The 19,665-nt window shown below is 51.5% G+C and overlaps 1 protein-coding gene across 1 annotated transcript; it reads left to right on the top strand.

Annotated features, from left to right (window-relative positions):
• Window positions 1-1,392: 1,392 nt before the first annotated feature.
• Window positions 1,393-16,190, top strand: LOC149437409 (selenoprotein Pb-like). The gene is made up of 4 exons (XM_089660948.1): window positions 1,393-1,944; window positions 8,451-8,663; window positions 10,119-10,260; window positions 13,511-16,190. The coding sequence occupies exons 1-4, from the start codon at window positions 1,703-1,705 to the stop codon at window positions 13,760-13,762; spliced, it is 849 nt and encodes a 282-aa protein (XP_089517074.1). The 5' UTR covers window positions 1,393-1,702; the 3' UTR covers window positions 13,763-16,190.
• The last annotated feature ends 3,475 nt before the right edge of the window (window positions 16,191-19,665 follow it).

The raw sequence follows: 19,665 nt of genomic DNA, 5'->3' as shown, positions 1-19,665 counted from the left end.
CTGAGAGTGACCCGGTTGGGCTGAGAGTGACCCGCCTGGGCTGAGAGTGACCCGCCTGGGCTGAGAGTGACTCGCCTGGGCTGAGAGTGACCCGCCTGGGCTGAGAGTGACCCGGCTGGGCTGAGAGTGACCCGGCTGGGCTGAGAGTGACTCGCCTGGGCTGAGAGTGACCCGGCTGGGCTGAGAGTGACCCGGCTGGGCTGAGAGTGACCCGCCTGGGCTGAGAGTGACCCGGCTGGGCTGAGAGTGACCCGGCTGGGCTGTATACAGAGTATATAGAGAAACACGTTCATGATATAGAGGAATTTAGGAGAAGAGGAAGAAGAGAAAATAAGGGGGGAAGGGGCGGGGCTATATATTTTTGGTTTGTTTGTTGTATGTCGCAATGTTTGACCCTCGGACGAGGACACGCGTGTACACAGATACTTTGTTTCTCTTCTTCCATTTGATTGGTACATTATAGAGAGTCCAGCTGGCTCCATAGCAGCCTATCGACAGCTCCTTGTTCTCTGTATTAGATATCGTGTTATTCCATCAGACATGTTATGGAGACGATGGATTCACACTGAACATGTTTACTACATAGGAGAATAGCCAGAGCTGTGCTGGACCTCTGCAGAGAGACCGCTGCTTCCATGTAGAGAGCGAGGGGCCTTCTGTGCAGCGCGCAGGCGGGGGACTGGCTTTTCTACTCAGACTATGGCTCATCCGATGTATCCGTCTGCATTCAATGTTCTCCCATGTATCCGTGTACATTCAGTGTTCTCCTGTCTGGCCGTGTACATTCAGTGTTCTCCCGTGTGTCCGTGTACATTCAGTGTTCTCCCGTGTGTCCGTGTACATTCAATGTTCTCCCATGTGTCCGTGTACATTCAATGTTCTCCTAATTGTCCGTGTACATTCCATGTTCTCCCATGTGTCCGTGTACATTCAATGTTCTCCCATGTGTCCGTGTACATTCAGTGTTCTCCCGTGTGTCCGTGTACATTCAATGTTCTCCCATGTGTCCGTGTACATTCAATGTTCTCCCATGTGTCCGTGTACATTCAATGTTCTCCCATGTGTCCGTGTACATTCAGTGTTCTCCCATGTGTCCGTGTACATTCAATGTTCTCCTAATTGTCCGTGTACATTCAATGTTCTCCTAATTGTCCGTGTACATTCAATGTTCTCCTAATTGTCCGTGTACATTCAGTGTTCTCCGCTCTACACTCTCCACTATCCGCTCTGCACTCTCCACTCTGCACTCTCCACTCTGCACTCTCCACTCTCCACTCTGCACTCTGTGCTCTCTGTTGTAATGAACATGGAATGTCTTCAGCTGATTCTAACTGAAAGGTCAGTCGGGCTTCAAAAGCAATTTTTTTTTTTAGTTGCAGGCTGTGAGCTTCTTGGATGTCATGGAGTGAGATCTCCCCAGATATCCTGTTCTGGCCCTGTACACTCAGGGGATTGGATGTCCCATCTCCTCCTGAACATTCTCCACAGGGACGGTGGGAACCCCTCATAATGGGCACAGCGGGCATACAGACCAGAGAACTCGGCACAGGGATGGTGGGAACCCCTCATAATGGGCACAGCTGGCGTACAGACCCGGGAACTCAGCACAGGGATGGTGGGAACCCCTCATAATGGGCACAGTGGGTGTACAGACCCGGAAACTCATCACAGGGATGGTGGGAGCCCCTCATAGTGGGCACAGATGGTGGCACTAAGTGAATCCCATTTTCTGTTGGCAGAGATGGACGGAGCGTCTTTTGTTCTCATCGCCCTCCTGGGTCTCTCAGGGTTGGTCTCCTCAGCAGACATTCGGACGACAATCTGTAAGCCGGCTCCCCGTTGGGCCATCGGGAGTGAAGTGCCCATGCTGCTCTCATACGGACAGGTCTCGGTGGTCGCTCTCCTACAGGCCAGCTGCGGCTTCTGCCTCATACAGGCTGCAAAGTAAGTTCCTCCATCATGAGAGGTTTGGGATTTAGGAGAGGAGCAGATGTTCCCCAACCGGAACCTCCAACACTGAAAAGTAACTGCTGGAAACTAAGGACAGAGGTCAGCAGGGCGGAGGACAGGGGTCACTGCCGGCAGGGCAGAGGACAGGGGTCAGCAGGGCGGAGGACAGGGGTCAGCAGGGCAGAGGACAGGGGTCACTGCCGGCAGGGCGGAGGACAGGGGTCAGCAGGGCGGAGGACAGGGGTCGGCAGGGCGGAGGACAGGGGTCAGCAGGGCAGAGGACAGGGGTCGGCAGGGCGGAGGACAGGGGTCAGCAGGGCAGAGGACAGGGGTCGGCAGGGCGGAGGACAGGGGTCAGCAAGGCAGAGGACAGGGGTCACTGCCGGCAGGGCGGAGGACAGGGGTCAGCAGGGCGGAGGACAGGGGTCAGCAGGGCAGAGGACAGGGGTCAGCAGGGCGGAGGACAGGGGTCACTGCCGGCAGGGCGGAGGACAGGGGTCACTGCCGGCAGGGCGGAGGACAAGGGTCGCTGCCGGCAGGGCGGAGGACAGGGGTCGCTGCCGGCAGGGCGGAGGACAGGGGTCACTACCGGCAGGGCGGAGGACAGGGGTCACTACCGGCAGGGCGGAGGACAGGGGTCACTACCGGCAGGGCGGAGGACAGGGGTCACTACCGGCAGGGCGGAGGACAGGGGTCACTACCGGCAGGGCGGAGGACAGGGGTCAGCAGGGCGGAGGACAGGAGTCACTGCCGGCAGGGTGGAGGACAGGGGTCGCTGCCGGCTGGGCGGAGGACAGGGGTCGCTGCCGGCTGGGCGGAGGACAGGAGTCGCTGCCGGCTGGGCGGAGGACAGGGGTCGCTGCCGGCTGGGCGGAGGACAGGAGTCGCTGCCGGCAGGGTGGAGGACAGGGGTCGCTGCCTGCTGGGCGGAGGACAGGGGTCGCTGCCTGCTGGGCGGAGGACAGGGGTCGCTGCCTGCTGGGCGGAGGACAGGGGTCACTGCCTGCTGGGCGGAGGACAGGGGTCGCTGCCGGCTGGGCGGAGGACAGGGGTCGCTGCCGGCTGGGCGGAGGACAGGGGTCGCTGCCGGCTGGGCGGAGGACAGGGGTCGCTGCCTGGGAATTGTGCTGACATGGAGCCAGTCAGGGAAGGAAAGCTATGGTAAGTACCTGTCATTCAGTTTTCCATTTTCCTGACGGCTCCATGTCAGCCAAGCTGGGATCTAACTAGCCACATGGAGTGGAGGGGATAATGCTTCACACTCCGTAATTCTGGCTAAAAAGCAGGAGCCGGGATGCCTCAGCCGAACTCAACGGTCATTAAGACATCTATACAGTAATGAGCCATGAACGTGTATATTGACCCCCACGTAGCTGCCTTACAGATAGTGTCTGGGAACACTCAGCCTGCTGCCACTCAGAAGGTCGAGACCCTTAGGGTGGACAGTGAAGTGATCCCCCCTGGCACAGCCAACCCTTGTAGGCCAAGGAGATGATCTTCACCAACCAGGAGGCAATAATCTTGTTGGAAGCCATAAAATCATTACACGCTCCACCTGGAATGACAAACAAGAGCTCCGACTTCCTGATGCCAGATGTCACCTTGATGTTAAATTTTAACGCTTGACCCACATCTGATGGGCTATCTTCTTGGGTACTCCCCAAGAGGGATGTAGGAAGGACAACTTTCCATGTGATATGGACTATGAAGGCCACTTTGGCATGATCTTGAGCATCAGCAGGAGTACCACCCTATCCGGGATGAATGTAAGAAAGGGTTCTTTAAACCCCAAGGCCGCCAATACAGACCCTCTTGTGGTTGATGTAATTGCCACCAGGAAAGCAGTTTTCAGCGAGAGATACCACAAGGGGCCACTTTGAAGGCATCTGATGCAAGCAAGTCCCAACACCAATGGGAGATCCCACTTCACAAACAATCCCTCAAGTAGGTTTCAACCAAGTTGCAGCTTGAAGGACAGTATAAGTGAGTGTTGGATGCCCATTGTATGCCAGTGAAGGCGAGATGGCTGAAATGTGGTCCCATAGCGTACTTACGCATAAACCTAAATCAAGCCCCGCCTACAGAAACTTCAGAATGTGACAGACTTGGAGAGCCCAGTGTAGGACCTCGATCAGCAGCAATCCTCTGAATACACAGGGGGGCAAAAATGTATTTAGTCCCCACCAATGGTGCAAGTTCTCCCACTTACAAAGACGAGAGAGGCCTGTAATTGGCATCATAGGGAGACCTCAACTATGAGAGACAAAATGAGAAAACAAATCCAGACAATCTCATTGGCTGATCTGGAAAGAATTTATCTGCAAATTATGGTGGAAAATAAGTATTTGGTCACCTACAAACAAGCAAGATTTCTGGCTCTCACAGACCTGGACCTTCTTCTTTAAGAGGCTCCTCTGTCCTGCACTCATTACCTGTATCAATGGCACCGGTTTGAACTTGTTATCAGTATAAAAGACACCTGTCCACAACCTCAAACAGTCACACTCCAAACTCCACTATGGTGAAGACCAAAGAGCTGTCGAAGGACACCAGAAACAAAATTGTAGACCTGCACCAGGCTGGGAAGACTGAATCTGCAATAGGCAAGCAGCTTGGTGTGAACAAATCAACTGTGGGAGCAATAATTAGAAAATGGAAGACATACAAGACCACTGATCATCTCCCTCCATCTGGGGCTCCACGCAAGATCTCACCCCGTGGGGTCAAAATGATCACAAGAACGGTGAGCAAAAATCCCAGGACCACACGGGGGGACCTAGTGAATGACCTGCAGAGAGCTGGGACCAACGTAACAAAGGCTACCATCAGTAACACACTACGCTGCCAGGGACTCAGATCCTGCAGTGCCAGACGTGTCCCCCTGCTTAAGCCAGTACATGTCTGGGCCCGTCTGAAGTTTGCTAGAGAGCATTTGGATGATCCAGAAGAGGATTGGGAGAATGTCATATGGTCAGATGAAAAAAAAATAGAACTGTTTGGTAGAAACACAACTCGTCGTGTTTGGAGGAGAGAGAATGCTGAGTTGCATCCAAAGAACACCATACCTACTGTGAAGCATGGGGGTGGCAACATCATGCTTTGGGGCTGTTTCTCCACAAAGGGACCAGGACGACTGAGCCATGTACAGGACAGAATGAATGGGGCCATGTATTGTGAGATTTTGAGTGCAAACCTCCTTCCATCAGGAAGGCCATTGAAGATGAAACGTGGCTGGGTCTTCCAACATGACAATGATCCCAAACATACCGCCCGGGCAACGAAGGAGTGGCTTCGTAAGAAGCATTTCAAGGTCCTGGAGTGGCCTAGCCAGTCTCCAGATCTCAACCCCATAGAAAACCTTTGTAGGGAGTTGAAAGTCCGTGTTGCCCAGCGACAGCCCCAAAACATCACTTCTCTAGAGGAGATCTGCATGGAGGAGGAGATCTGCATGGAGGATGGGCCAACATACCAGCAACAGTGTGTGCCAACCTTGTGAAGACTTCCAGGAAACGTCTGACCTCTGTCATTGCCAACAAAGGATATATAACAAAGTATTGACATGAACTCTTCATATTCACCAAATACTTATTTTCCACCATAATTTGCAAATAAATTCTTTCCAGATCAGCCAATGAGATTGTCTGGATTTGTTTTCTCATTTTGTCTCTCATAGTTGAGGTCTCCCTATGATGCCAATTACAGGCCTCTCTCATCTTTGTAAGTGGGAGAACTTGCACCATTGGTGGGGACTGAATACTTTTTTGCCCCACTGTATATCATATTCTACTGTTAGTGCTGTTCTTTGCTTTCATGAGAATATTCACAACCTTTACAGAGCCCCTGAGATCTATTGGCCTCTGCCTCTCAAGACCCGAGCCATGAGCTTCAGCCTGTCAGGTGTTGGATGAATGTGAACCAGCAAACACAAATGCTCCTGCGCTTGGGGATGGACTCGATGCTACAACCACATAAGGAATGTCCTGGAACATGCACACCTTGCTGCCCTCAAATGGACCGGGGAAATCCAAATATACTGAATGAGGAAAGAACACACAGAGGGCGCACAGGCCAAGTGCATTACCATAAAAATGTTTAATAACAAATAAAGTATGTGTTGTACTCACAAACGACAATATAGTCAAGGCACATCATAAAGAACAGCTGGGTCAGCACCGCGCTCAGTAACAGTCCGCAATAGGGAGTATAGACATCCAAAAGGCTGACGCGTTTCGAGGACTTGCCTCTTCCTCAGAGCCGTGGGAGGGAGAGGCAGAAAGGCATAATTTGTTCTGGAGATCCACTCTGCACACCAATTGTTTGTGTATGCTGGACCCTGGAATAGAAAGCTTGGTGTTGACTGAGGATGTGAACAGGTCTACCTCTGGAAATGATTACCAAGCTTGTTAGTTATTGAAAAACTTGCGGCAGTCTGGACCATTTATTGTCTGGACCATTCATTGTCTGGACCATTCATTGTCTGGACCATTCATTGTCTGGACCATTCATTGTCTGGACCATTGAATTGTTTGCCTAAAGATTCCTCCGACCGGGCACATAGGCAGCGGATAGCTGCAGGATATTGACTTGGGCCAACCCTAGAATCAGAGAAAACTCCTTCAGGAAGGAGACGCTAAGAGCCCCTTTGTTTCCGGATGTGGGCCACAGTCGTGCTGTCTAACTTCACCAGGACAGGTCCACCTTGGATGAGGTCACTAAGGGCTAGGAGAGCACAAAATTCAGTTCTTAACTTCTACTTTGCTGGTGTCTTACTGCACCACCAGCCACTAGGTCGTCAGATGGTGATGACATCGTAGAAGATTCTGCTTCGCCAACTAAACGTTTTGGCTCACTTCCATGCAGGGCATAATCCATATCTTCTGACATAGGTCCTCTGACTACCAGTCCAGAAACCCAACCTGATAGGGAGTGAGAGTTCAACTGAGTCTACCTGACCTACTGGATCTGAGATGTGAAGGGTGAAAGATCTCCCAAACATGACCTGAAATGCTTGCCTTGAGTGACTATGTGTCCATCACCAAAGCTGTGCCTATCTCCAAAGACACAAATCCCAAAATACCAGAAAGCATCCTGACCTGAAGCTCTCTGATGACTTCTTGAATTATGTGCTGGCTTTTTCTTTGACTCCCAGCCAGAATTGCACAAGCTACCCTCTCTGGAGTGAGTGTGGAACTCTTGAACTCCAGTCTCCTTTATCTCAACAGATGTTCATCTTGAGGCAGGAGGTCACACTGACCACTAATAATTCAGACTTTACCTTCCAAGATGAAGAACAATGCAGTTATGGAGTACAACCTTAAAGGCCACAGCATCTTCTAATGGTAACATCATGTATCTGGCCAATCCCCTAAGGGACACACAGACCAAAGGGGTGATTCAACATCCCTGACATCCTGCTGTGACAACATTCTCTGATCTTGTAGAACAGGCACTTGATTGAGTCACCATAACGGAATGGTCAAGCCGTCCTCTGGAGGCACTTGAAACACATCCACAGCTTTGCTTCTATTTAAAGGAATTTCATCAACCTTACAAAAGAAGGAATCAAAAACCTGGACAAAGGTCGTCCTCATCTTCTTGTTTAGAAGGGACTGATGAGGATTGATTGGCTTGAGAAGGCTCTGAGACAAGTTATAATGGCCCAAAAAGGAAAACTGGAAATTGCCAGAATAGATGGGCCTTGCAGATGGTGAATTCAGCAATTCCTTGACCACATGTTTAATTGTGACAACTTGGTCACCATCATCTTAATCATTGTCCACTTAAACAAAGTAGGAATTATACAGTCATGTTCATCCACATGTTCTTTGGATGAATTTGGCAACGGTTGGTTTGACTGAGAAGGTTCTGAGAATATATGACCCCTTCACAAGGTGAGTGGAAGCAACTCCTTTAGAATGTATTGACCACATGGTCAATGAATTTGCGATAAAAGTGGACATGTTGGGGGAGGGGAGAGATTTGTGCTAGGAGGGGGAAATTTGAGCAGTAATGGACTTTTTTGTTAGGGGGAATTTTTTTTTTTTTGGGGGGGGGGGGGGGAGAGGGGATTTGTGCTAGTAGGATATGGGTAGAGAGAAGAGAATTGGGGTGGGGTGGTAAAGATTTTTTTTTTTCCTGAGAGGGGGAGATTTCAGCAGAGGGGGGGGGGGATTTGTACTGGGGAGGGGGCATTTATACTTAGGGGGTAGGCATGCAGATTAGTTGCCTAGTTTTTTTTAATTTTTTTTTTTGGGGGGGAGGGATGCCAACTCATAATGCTCATGCGTCTTGTGGTGGGGGGGGTCGCTCGTTCGGCACAGGACCATTCACAGAACGACTTGCTTTTTACCCAATTAATGCAAAACGTTCTCTGATTGGATGAGTTGGAGATTGTGATGTCAGTGCCCTGCCCCTGCACCTCGTCCAATCAGAGAACTTGGTTTTACAAACATTCCTCACATTGGAGGAGGAGACTGTAACAATATAATTGTCTCTTCCAGCATGGGCCCGCTGCGTGACAAGCTGACCAATCAGGGGCTGACCAACATCAGCTACATCATTGTTAATGACCAGAGCTCCCTCTCCAGGATCCTGCACCCCAAACTGGTAGCTCAGGCACCAGCAGGGGTCCCCGTGTACGAGCAACTCCCCGACCAGGACGATGTGTGGGAGATTCTGGATGGAAACAAAGACGACTTCCTCATCTATGACAGGTGAATGGTGATGGCACAGTACACACAGCGCCACCAGAGACAGTCAGAGACTGCAGACACAGTACAGGAGACGGTCAGAGACTGCAGACACAGTACAGGAGACGGTCAGAGACTGCAGACACAGTACAGGGGATGACCAGAGACTGCAGACATAGTACAGGAGATGGTCAGAGACTGCGGACATAGTACAGGAGATGACCAGAGACTGCAGACACAGTACAGGAGATGACCAGAGACTGCAGACATAGTACAGGAGATGACCAGAGACTGCGGACATAGTACAGGGGATGACCAGAGACTGCGGACACAGTACAGGAGATGACCGGAGACTGCGGACACAGTACAGGAGATGACCGGAGACTGCGGACACAGTACAGGAGATGACCAGAGACTGCGGACACAGTACAGGAGATGACCAGAGACTGCGGACACAGTACAGGAGACGACCAGAGACTGCGGACACGGTACAGGGGATGACCAGAGACTGCGGACACAGTACAGGAGATGACCGGAGACTGCGGACACAGTACAGGAGATGACCGGAGACTGCGGACACAGTACAGGAGATGACCGGAGACTGCGGACACAGTACAGGAGATGACCAGAGACTGCAGACACAGTACAGGAGATGACCAGAGACTGCGGACACAGTACAGGGGATGACCAGAGACTGCAGACACGGTACAGGAGATGACCAGAGACTGCAGACATAGTACAGGGATGACCAGAGACTGCATACACAGTACAGGAGATGACCAGAGACTGCAGACATAGTACAGGGATGACCAGAGACTGCATACACAGTACAGGAGATGACCAGAGACTGCAGACACGGTACAGGAGATGACCAGAGACTGCAGACACGGTACAGGAGATGACCAGAGACTGCGGACACAGTACAGGAGATGACCAGAGACTGCGGACACAGTACAGGAGATGACCAGAGACTGCGGACACAGTACAGGAGATGACCAGAGACTGCGGACACAGTACAGGAGATGACCAGAGACTGCAGACACAGTACAGGAGATGACCAGAGACTGCGGACATAGTACAGGAGATGACCGGAGACTGCGGACACAGTACAGGAGATGACCAGAGACTGCGGACACAGTACAGGAGATTACCAGAGACTGCAGACACAGTACAGGAGATGACCAGAGACTGTTCTTTTCTGTTCATTTATATTTTTTTCTAATAATTTATTTTCTATTCTTTTCAAAATTTGGATTTCAGAAGATTTCTATATTCTAATGTATTTGAATCCTAAATTTTGGACTGAATTTCGTTTTGTTATTTCGGATTTCTTCGTCTTGTAACTCAGATTCTTCCAGATCTCGGAATCACAAAACATGAGTGTGAATGTGTGTGGTCTCGTCCGGCCCCCGGGCCGCAGTTTGGACAGCACCGCTGTAGTTCTTGTTCCAGAAATGATTTCCTTTCCTCTCTCCTCAGATGCGGTCGTCTCACCTTCCACATCCGGCTGCCGCACAGCTACCTGCACTTCCCCTTCGTAGAGGCCGCCATTAACTCCACCTACTACGAGGACTATTGCCAGAACTGCAGCTTCTACGCCAACATCACCTGGAGCGCCAAGGTAACCGCGAACGTGCCGCGCCGCCTGTCGGCCCAACCATTGCTTCTGATTCTCTAATCACTGCAAATAGGTTCAAACAAAGAGCTACTGAGAGCATCCGAGAGCATCCGAGAGCTACCGAGAGCCACCGAGATCTACCGAGAGCTACCGAGATCTACCGAGAGCTACCGAGATCTACCGAGAGCTACCGAGAGCTACCGAGAGCTACCAAGATCTACCGAGAGCCACCGAGAGCTACCAAGATCTACCGAGAGCTACCGAGATCTACCGAGAGCTACCGAGAGCTACCGAGAGCCACCGAGATCTACCGAGAGCCACCGAGAGCTACCAAGATCTACCGAGAGCTACCGAGATCTACCGAGAGCTACCGAGAGCTACCAAGAGCTACCGAGAGCCACCGAGAGCTACCAAGATCTACCGAGAGCTACCGAGATCTACCGAGAGCTACCGAGATCTACCGAGAGCTACCGAGAGCCAGCTAGAGCTACCGAGAGCCACCGAGAGCATCCGAGGGCAACCGAGTGCTACCGAGAGCAACCAAGAACTACCAAGAGCTACCGAGAGCCACCGAGAGCCACCGAGAGCCACCAAGAGCATCCGAGAGTTACTGAGAGCAACCGAGAGCAACCGAGAGCTACCGAGAGTTACCGAGAGCCACCGAGAGCAACCGAGAGCCACCGAGAGCATCCGAGAGCCACCAAGAGCATCCGAGAGCCACCAAGAGCATCCGAGAGTTACTGAGAGCAACCAAGAGCAACCGAGAGCTACCGAGAGTTACCGAGAGCCACCGAGAGCATCCGAGAGTTACTGAGAGCAACCGAGAGCCACCGAGAGCATCCGAGAGTTACTGAGAGCAACCGAGAGCATCCGAGAGCTACCGAGAGCCACCGAGAGCATCCAAGGGCAACCGAGGGCAACCGAGTGCTATCGAGAGCAACCAAGAACTACCGAGAGCTACCGAGAGCATCCGAGAGCCACCAAGAGCATCCAAGAGCTACCGAGAGCAACCAAGAGCCACCAAGAGCATCCGAGAGTTACCGAGAGCCACCGAGAGCAACCGAGATCTACCGAGAGCCACCGAGAGCTTCTGAGAGCCACCGAGAGCTACCGAGCGCAACCAAGAGCAGCCAAAAGCTACCGAGAGCAACCGAGATCTACCGAGAGCAACCAAGAGCATCTGAGAGCAACTGAGAGCTACCGAGAGCTACCGAGAGCAACCGAGAGCAACCAAGATCTACCGAGAGCAACCGAGAGCATCCGAGAGCAACCGAGAGCAACCGAGAGCAACCAAAAGCTACCAAGAGCAACCGAGAGCTACTGAGAGCAACCGAGAGCATCCAAGAGCAACCGAGAGCTACCGAAAGTTATCGAGAGCAACCATGCGCTACCAAGAGCAACCAAGAGTTACCGAGAGCAACCGAGAGCATCCAAGAGCATCTGAGAGCAACCGAGAGCTACCGAGAGTTATCGAGAGCAACCATGCGCTACCAAGAGAAACCAAGAGTTACCGAGAGCAACCGAGCGCAACCGAGAGCAACCCAGCGCTACCAAGAGCAACCGAGAGCAACCGAGCGCTACCGAGAGCAACCCAGCGCTACCGAGAGCAACCGAGAGCAACCCAGCGCTACTGAGAGCAACCGAGAGCAACCAAGAACTACCGAGAGCAACCGAGAGCCACCGAGAGCCTCCGACAGCCTCCGAGAGCTACCGAGAGCAACCAAGAACTACTGAGAGCAACCGAGAGCCACCGAGAGCTACCAAGAGTTACTGAGAGCAACCGAGATCTACCGAGAGCAACCAAGAGCAACCGAGACCTACCGAGAGCTACGGAGATCTACCGAGCGCATCCGAGAGCAACCAAAAGCAACCGAGAGCAACCAAAAGCTACCGAGAGCATCCGAGAGCAACCGAGATCTACCGAGAGCAACCGAGATCTGCCGAGAGCAATCAAGAGCAACCAAAAGCTACCAAGAGCAACCCAGCGCTACCGAGAGCAACTGAAAGCTACCGAGAGTTACCGAGAGCAACTGTGTGCAACTGAAAGCAACCAAAAGCTACCGAGGGCATCTGAGAGCAACCGAGATCTTCCGAGAGTTACCGAGAGCAACCGCCATACCCAACGTGTCACTGTCATCAGGGAATTTTATTAGTCACCATTGTCAAAACCCAAATCTCACCTGGATCCTCCCATACATTTCACCTCCGGCCTCCCCTTCAGTCTTGTACAGGTGTACATGCTCCTCCCCATCAGTCTTACACAGGTGTACCGGCTCCTCCCCTTCAGTCTTGCACAGGTGTACCGGCTCCTCCCCTTCAGTCTTGCACAGGTGTACCGGCTCCTCCCCTTCAGTCTTGCACAGGTGTACCGGCTCCTCCCCTTCAGTCTTGTACAGCTGTACCGGCTCCTCCCCTTCAGTCTTGCACAGGTGTACCGGCTCCTCCCCTTCAGTCTTGCACAGCTGTACCTGCTCCTCCCCTTCAGTCTTGCACGGGTGTACCGGCTCCTCCCCTTCAGTCTTGCACAGGTGTACCGGCTCTTCCCCTTCAGTCTTGCACAGGTGTACCGGCTCCTCCCCTTCAGTCTTGCACAGGTGTACCGGCTCCTCCCCTTAAGTCTTGCACAGGTGTACCGGCTCCTCCCCTTCAGTCTTGCACAGGTGTACCGGCTCCTCCCCTTCAGTCTTGCACAGGTGTACCGGCTCCTCCCCTTCAGTCTTGCACAGGTGTACCGGCTCCTCCCCTTCAGTCTTGCACAGGTGTACCGGCTCCTCCCCTTCAGTCTTGCACAGGTGTACCGGCTCCTCCCCTTCAGTCTTGCACAGGTGTACTGGCAAAATCTAAGGCATTTTATTGGTAGGGGCCGCCTCTATTATTAAGCCCCTCCTTGGGTGAAAGACTGGAATTAGGTTCAAACAAAGAATAACTGAGAGCTGCCATTTCCCAGAAGTCTGCACTAAGATAAAAGTCAGATTTTGGGCATCCGCTGCAACAAAAATGTCATTTCTGGTGAGATACTCCCAAAGGGAACTCATGTGTAAAGGGATGCAGACCCCGCCGCTTTCCTCTTTAGAGCCCTGCAGTGTACATAGACCACCCGGGGGGGGGTGGAGGGGATTTCTCAACAAAAGTGGAGTTATGCTTTAAGTTCGATGTACAAAACAGGCTGAATGTTCGCCCTTCACATGAATTAAATTCGATGTCGCCGCGCAGACATTTCACGCCATTTCCCGCTTCTTGTCTCTCCCACCAGAATGAAGTTCCCCCTAAAAATCCCGCGGCGGAGAAGACGGACGCGCCGGGACAGGAGAAACTAATGAGCAAGGAAGATGAAAGATCTGGGGACCACCACAGGCACAGCGAGGACCCCGGGAGCGGCGGGCGCAGCCATCACCATCCAACCAATCACAAAGAAGATACTGACAACAAAGCACATCGCCCAATGAAATCCAAAGGAAAAGCGGGGGAGGAGTCCCATCAGCCAACCCACAATCACGGACCATAATCCTTTGCACCTCATCCTTGGCTCATTCAGGCGACTTTCACACTGAGGAGCTTCTCAAGCGTTTGAAAAAAAGCGCCTGAAAAGCTCAAGAAAAACGCTTCCGTGTGTGAATGTACGTCTGTGTGTGTGAATGTACGTCTGTGTGTGTGAATGTACGTCTGTGTGTGTGAATGTACGTCTGTGTGTGTGAATGTACGTCTGTGTGTGTGAATGTACGTCTGTGTGTGTGAATGTACGTCTGTGTGTGTGAATGTACATCTGTGTGTGTGAATGTATGTGAATGTACGTCCGTGTGTGTGAATGTACGTCCGTGTGTGTGAATGTACGTCTGTGTGTGTGAATGTACGTCTGTGTGTGTGAATGTATGTGAATGTACATCTGTGTGTGTGAATGTACGTCTGTGTGTGTGAATGTACGTCTGTGTGTGAATGTACGTCTGTGTGTGTGAATGTATGTCTGTGTGTGTGAATGTATGTCTGTGTGTGTGAATGTACGTCTGTGTGTGTGAATGTATGTGAATGTACGTCTGTGTGTGAATGTACGTCTGTGTGTGTGAATGTATGTGAATGTACGTCTGTGTGTGAATGTACGTCTGTGTGTGTGAATGTACATCTGTGTGTGTGAATGTACGTCTGTGTGTGTGAATGTACGTCTGTGTGTGTGAATGTACGTCTGTGTGTGAATGTACGTCTGTGTGTGTGAATGTACGTCTGTGTGTGAATGTACGTCTGTGTGTGTGAATGTATATCTATGTGTGTGAATGTACATCTGTGTGTGTGAATGTACGTCTGTGTGTGTGAATGTACGTCTGTGTGTGTGAATGTACGTCTGTGTGTGAATGTACGTCTCTGTGTGTGAATGTATATCCGTGTGTGTGAATGTATATCCGTGTGTGTGAATGTACGTCTGTGTGTGAATGTACGTCTGTGTGTGTGAATGTATATCTATGTGTGTGAATGTACATCTGTGTGTGTGAATGTACGTCTGTGTGTGTGAATGTACGTCTGTGTGTGTGAATGTACGTCTGTGTGTGAATGTACGTCTCTGTGTGTGAATGTATATCCGTGTGTGTGAATGTATATCCGTGTGTGTGAATGTACGTCTGTGTGTGAATGTACGTCTGTGTGTGTGAATGTACGTCTGTGTGTGTGAATGTACATCCGTGTGTGTGAATGTACATCCGTGTGTGTGAATGTACGTCTGTGTGTGTGAATGTACGTCTATGTGTGTGAATGTATATCCGTGTGTGTGAATGTACGTCTGTGTGTGTGAATGTATATCTATGTGTGTGAATGTACGTGTATGTGTGTGAATGCACGTGTATGTGTGTGAATGTCCGTGTATGTATGTGAATGTCCGTGTATGTATGTGAATGTCCGTGTATGTATGTGAATGTCCGTGTATGTGTGTGAATGTCTGTCTATGTGTGTGAATGTCCGTCTTTGTGTGTGAATGTCTGTCTATGTGTGTGAATGTCTGTCTATGTGTGTGAATGTCCGTGTATGTGTGTGAATGTCTGTCTATGTGTGTGAATGTCCGTCTATGTGTGTGAATGTCCGTCTATGTGTGTGAATGTCCGTCTATGTGTGTGAATGTCCGTGTATGTGTGTGAATGTCCGTGTATGTGTGTGAATGTCTGTCTATGTGTGTGAATGTCTGTCTATGTGTGTGAATGTCCGTCTGTGTGTGTGAATGTACGTCTGTGTGTGTGAATGTATATCTGTGTGTGTGAATGTCCGTGTATGTGTGTGAATGTATATCTATGTGTGTGAATGTACGTGTATGTGTGTGAATGTCCGTGTATGTATGTGAATGTCCGTGTATGTATGTGAATGTCCGTGTATGTGTGTGAATGTCCGTGTATGTGTGTGAATGTCTGTCTATGTGTGTGAATGTCTGTCTATGTGTGTGAATGTCCGTCTTTGTGTGTGAATGTACGTGTATGTGTGTGAATGTCCGTGTATGTATGTGAATGTCCGTGTATGTGTGTGAATGTCCGTGTATGTGTGTGAATGTCTGTCTATGTGTGTGAATGTCTGTCTATGTGTGTGAATGTCCGTGTATGTGTGTGAATGTCCGTGTATGTATGTGAATGTCCGTGTATGTATGTGAATGTCCGTCTGTATGTTCTCACACTGAGGCGTTGCGGTGTAGAATTTCCCGCTTGCAGCATCTTTGGGGCATGTTTGGGGAGGTGAAATGTCAGGTGTCCTTTATAAAACGCTCAGCGCGGTGACAACACCTCTGCGTGTTTGCTGTGATCAGTGTGAATGCAGCCCCAACCCCTTCGGCCGTCTAACCCCCCCTGGACCCGAGCGGGGGAGGGGTTTCTGTTCTGGGCCCTGATTGGGAGGACGAGGCTCACATTTGGTGGTTTTGTAGTGCAAAAAATAATATTTTCTATAAATAAAAATATGTTTGGACAGCGCGGCGCGTTCATTTATTAGCCGTATTTATAAAGCACCAACATTCCTATTGTACATTCACATCCGTTCCTGGCCCAGGGAGCTTACAATCTATAGTCCCCATCTCACATACATGTCGGCAGGATTCCCTCTGTCCTGTAGGTGGCACTGTGCCTGTATGACAGATGAAGTGGAGTCTATTTTTTTTTTTGTATTGCCCTCCAGAGGAACCCCCCCCCCCCAGAAGATCTCCCCCCCTTCTGAGGATAACCCCCCCCCCCCACCAGAGGATTCCTCCCCCCTTCCTGACCAGGCCATTTTTTCCAGTACGGCGCTGCGTTACTTTAACTGACAATTGCGCGGTCATGCAACCCAAATGACATTTACGTCCTTTTTGTCCCCACAAATAGAGCTTTTGGTGGTATTTCATCCCCTCTGCGGTTTTCATTTTTTCCCGCGCTTCCCACAAAATTTGATGACAGCAGCCCCCCCCATCCCATGCTGCCCCCACAATGTGATGACAGCAGCCCCCCTTATCCCACACTCCTCCACAATGTAATGACTGCGCTCCCAGCCTCACCCTCCACTGAGATTTTCCAGCTCGTGGTATTTAGGTGCAGTATATGGTGTCACAAATCCGACTTGGAAGAATTGTCTGCAATACACAATAATGGCCAATAGATGTCCTCAGTCCTCCAGGTTGAATGATGCTCAATATTTACCAGTGATCTCCAAACTGCGGCCCAGGGGCCAGATGCGGCCAACAATGGGACATAATTCCCCCCCAATGACACCATCAATGAGGGTCATCATTCCTCCCACTGACACCAATGATGGGGCACTATTCCTCCCACTGACACCAATGATGGGACACTATTCCTCCACTGACACCAATGATGGGTCACCATTCCTCCCACTGACACCAATGATGGGTCACTATTCCTCCCACTGAGACCAACGATCAGTCGCTATTCCTCCCACTGACACCAATGATGGGGCACTATTCCTCCCACTGACACCAATGATGGGGCACTATTCCTCCCACTGACACCAATGATGGGGCACTATTCCTCCCACTGACACCAATGATGGGGCACTATTCCTCCCACTGGCACCAATGATGGGGTACTATTCCTCCCACTGATACCAATGATGGGGCACTATTCCCCCCCACAGACACCAATGATGGGGCACTATTCCTCCCACTGACACCAATGATGGGATACTATTCCTCCACTGACACCAATGATGGGGCACTATTCCTCCCACTGACACCAATGATGGGTCACCATTCCTCCCACTGACACCAATGATGGGTCACTATTCCTCCCACTGAGACCAACGATCAGTCGCTATTCCTCCCACTGACACCAATGATGGGGCACTATTCCTCCCACTGACACCAATGATGGGGCACTATTCCTCCCACTGACACCAATGATGGGGCACTATTCCTCCCACTGACACCAATGATGGGGCACTATTCCTCCCACTGACACCAATGATGGGGCACTATTCCTCCCACTGACACCAATGATGGGGCACTATTCCTCCCACTGGCACCAATGATGGGGCACTATTCCTCCTACTGACACCAATGATGGGGCACTATTCCTCCCACTGACACCAATGATGGGGCACTATTCCTCCCACTGACACCAATGATGGGGCACTATTCCTCCCACTGACACCAATGATGGGGCACTATTCCTCCCACTGACACCAATGATGGGGCACTATTCCTCCCACTGACACCAATGATGGGGCACTATTCCTCCCACTGACACCAATGATGGGGCACTATTCCTCCCACTGACACCAATGATGGGACACTATTCCTCCCACCGACACCAATGATGAGTGGAAAGCTCATTGATGGAGGTGGGCAGGGAAGGCTCATTAATGGAGGTGGGAAGGGAAGGCTCATTAATGGAGGTGGGAAGGGAAGGCTCATTAATGGAGGGGGGGGATTTTGATGGAGGTGGGGGGAGGGTCACTGATGGAGGTGGGCAGGGAAGGCTCATTGATGGAGGTGGGCAGGGAAGGCTCATTGATGGAGGTAGGGAGGGAACGCTCATTGGTGCAGGTGGGGGGGGGGGGCTTATTTATGGAGGTAGGGAGGGAAGGCTCATTGATGGAGGGGGGAGGTGAAGGCTGATGGATGGAGGTAGGAAGGTAAGGCTCATTGATGGAGGTGGGGAGGGAAGGCTCATTGGTGCAGGTGGGTGGGGAAGCTTATTGATGGAGGTCGGGGGGGAACGCACATTTTTGGAGGTGTTGAGGGAAGGCTCACTGATGGAGGTGGGGAGGGAAGGCTCATTGATGGAGGTGGGAAGGGAAGGCTCATTGATGGAGGTGGGAAGGGAAGGCTCATTGATGGAGGTGGGAAGGGAAGGCTCATTGATGGAGGTGGGGAGGGAAGGCTCATTGATGGAGGTGGGAAGGGAAGGCTCATTGATGGAGGTGGGGGTGGAAGGCTCATTGATGGAGGTGGGGGTGGAAGGCTCATTGATGGAGGTGGGAAGGGAAGGCTCATTGATGGAGGTGGGGAGGGAAGGCTCACTGATGGAGGTGGGGGAGGAAGGCTCATTGATGGAGCTGAGGCGTATAGGAAATTCATCTTTGTAACAAGAGATACAATGTAACATCTGTAGAGAACACTGGAGGGAATTCGCACAGACATGTCACCTCCGGCATTCCCTAGAATTGGTACAATGTATCTCTTGTTACAGATGAATTTCCTTTGCTCCTCAGCTCCATCTAGTGGCCATAGTGCGGTATTTTACTACTGCCTATAATTAAAAGACATTCCTGTGGCGGAGGTGCTAGCCTGAAGATCATTGGTTGGTTCTGGCCCAGTCTGCACACAACGCATGCACATGCAGGCTCTCCGGACGTCGGGGAGGAATCGGGAATCCGGAATGTCTCTGGAATTACTGAGCTGCGAATATCGGATCCCAAATTGTATGAACAGATCCCTCCGTGTGTGCGGATCAGACGGTTCTGGAGAATTCCTATCGTCTGGTATGACATGCTAATGGAAGACGTCTGTGAAATGCGTTTACATCAGGAAAATATAACCCCCCCAACCCCCCAGAACCCCCCCCCCCCCGCCATCTGCAGGTCTATGACATCCTGATGTGCCCCCCCCCCCCAAACCCCCAGGACCCCCCACCCCGCCATCTGCAGGTCTGTGACATCCTGATGTGACCCCCCCCAGAACCCCCCCCCCCCGCCATCTGCAGGTCTGTGACATCCTGATGTGACCCCCCCCCCAGAACCCCCCCCCCGCCATCTGCAGGTTTATGACATCCTGATGTGCCCCCCCCTCCCCCCAGAACCCCCCACCCCATCAACTGCAGGTCTGTGACATCCTGATGTGACCCCCCCCAACCCCCCAGAACCCCCCCCCCCCCCGCCATCTGCAGGTCTGTGACATCCTGATGTGACCCCCCCCCCGCCATCTGCAGGTCTATGACATCCTGATGTGCCCCCCCC

Source organism: Staurois parvus, unplaced genomic scaffold (genome assembly GCF_062004578.1).
Source record: "Staurois parvus isolate SC_StPar_1 unplaced genomic scaffold, SC_StPar_1.0 ptg001292l, whole genome shotgun sequence".
In the NCBI taxonomy this organism is placed as follows: Eukaryota; Metazoa; Chordata; class Amphibia; order Anura; family Ranidae; genus Staurois; species Staurois parvus.
Note: the sequence above shows the minus strand (reverse complement) of the source record. Positions and strands in the feature narration are given on the sequence as shown.

What these genes read in the sequence shown, in the direction of transcription:
- LOC149437409 (XM_089660948.1), top strand. Translation starts at nt 1,703, where the DNA reads ATGGTGGCACTAAGTGAATCCCATTTTCTGTTGGCAGAGATGGACGGA. An exon ending in TGCCTCATACAGGCTGCAAA is followed by an intron (nt 1,945 to 8,450) that starts GTAAGTTCCTCC and finishes TGTCTCTTCCAG; the next exon opens with CATGGGCCCGCTGCGTGACA. An exon ending in ACATCACCTGGAGCGCCAAG is followed by an intron (nt 10,261 to 13,510) that starts GTAACCGCGAAC and finishes CTCTCCCACCAG; the next exon opens with AATGAAGTTCCCCCTAAAAA.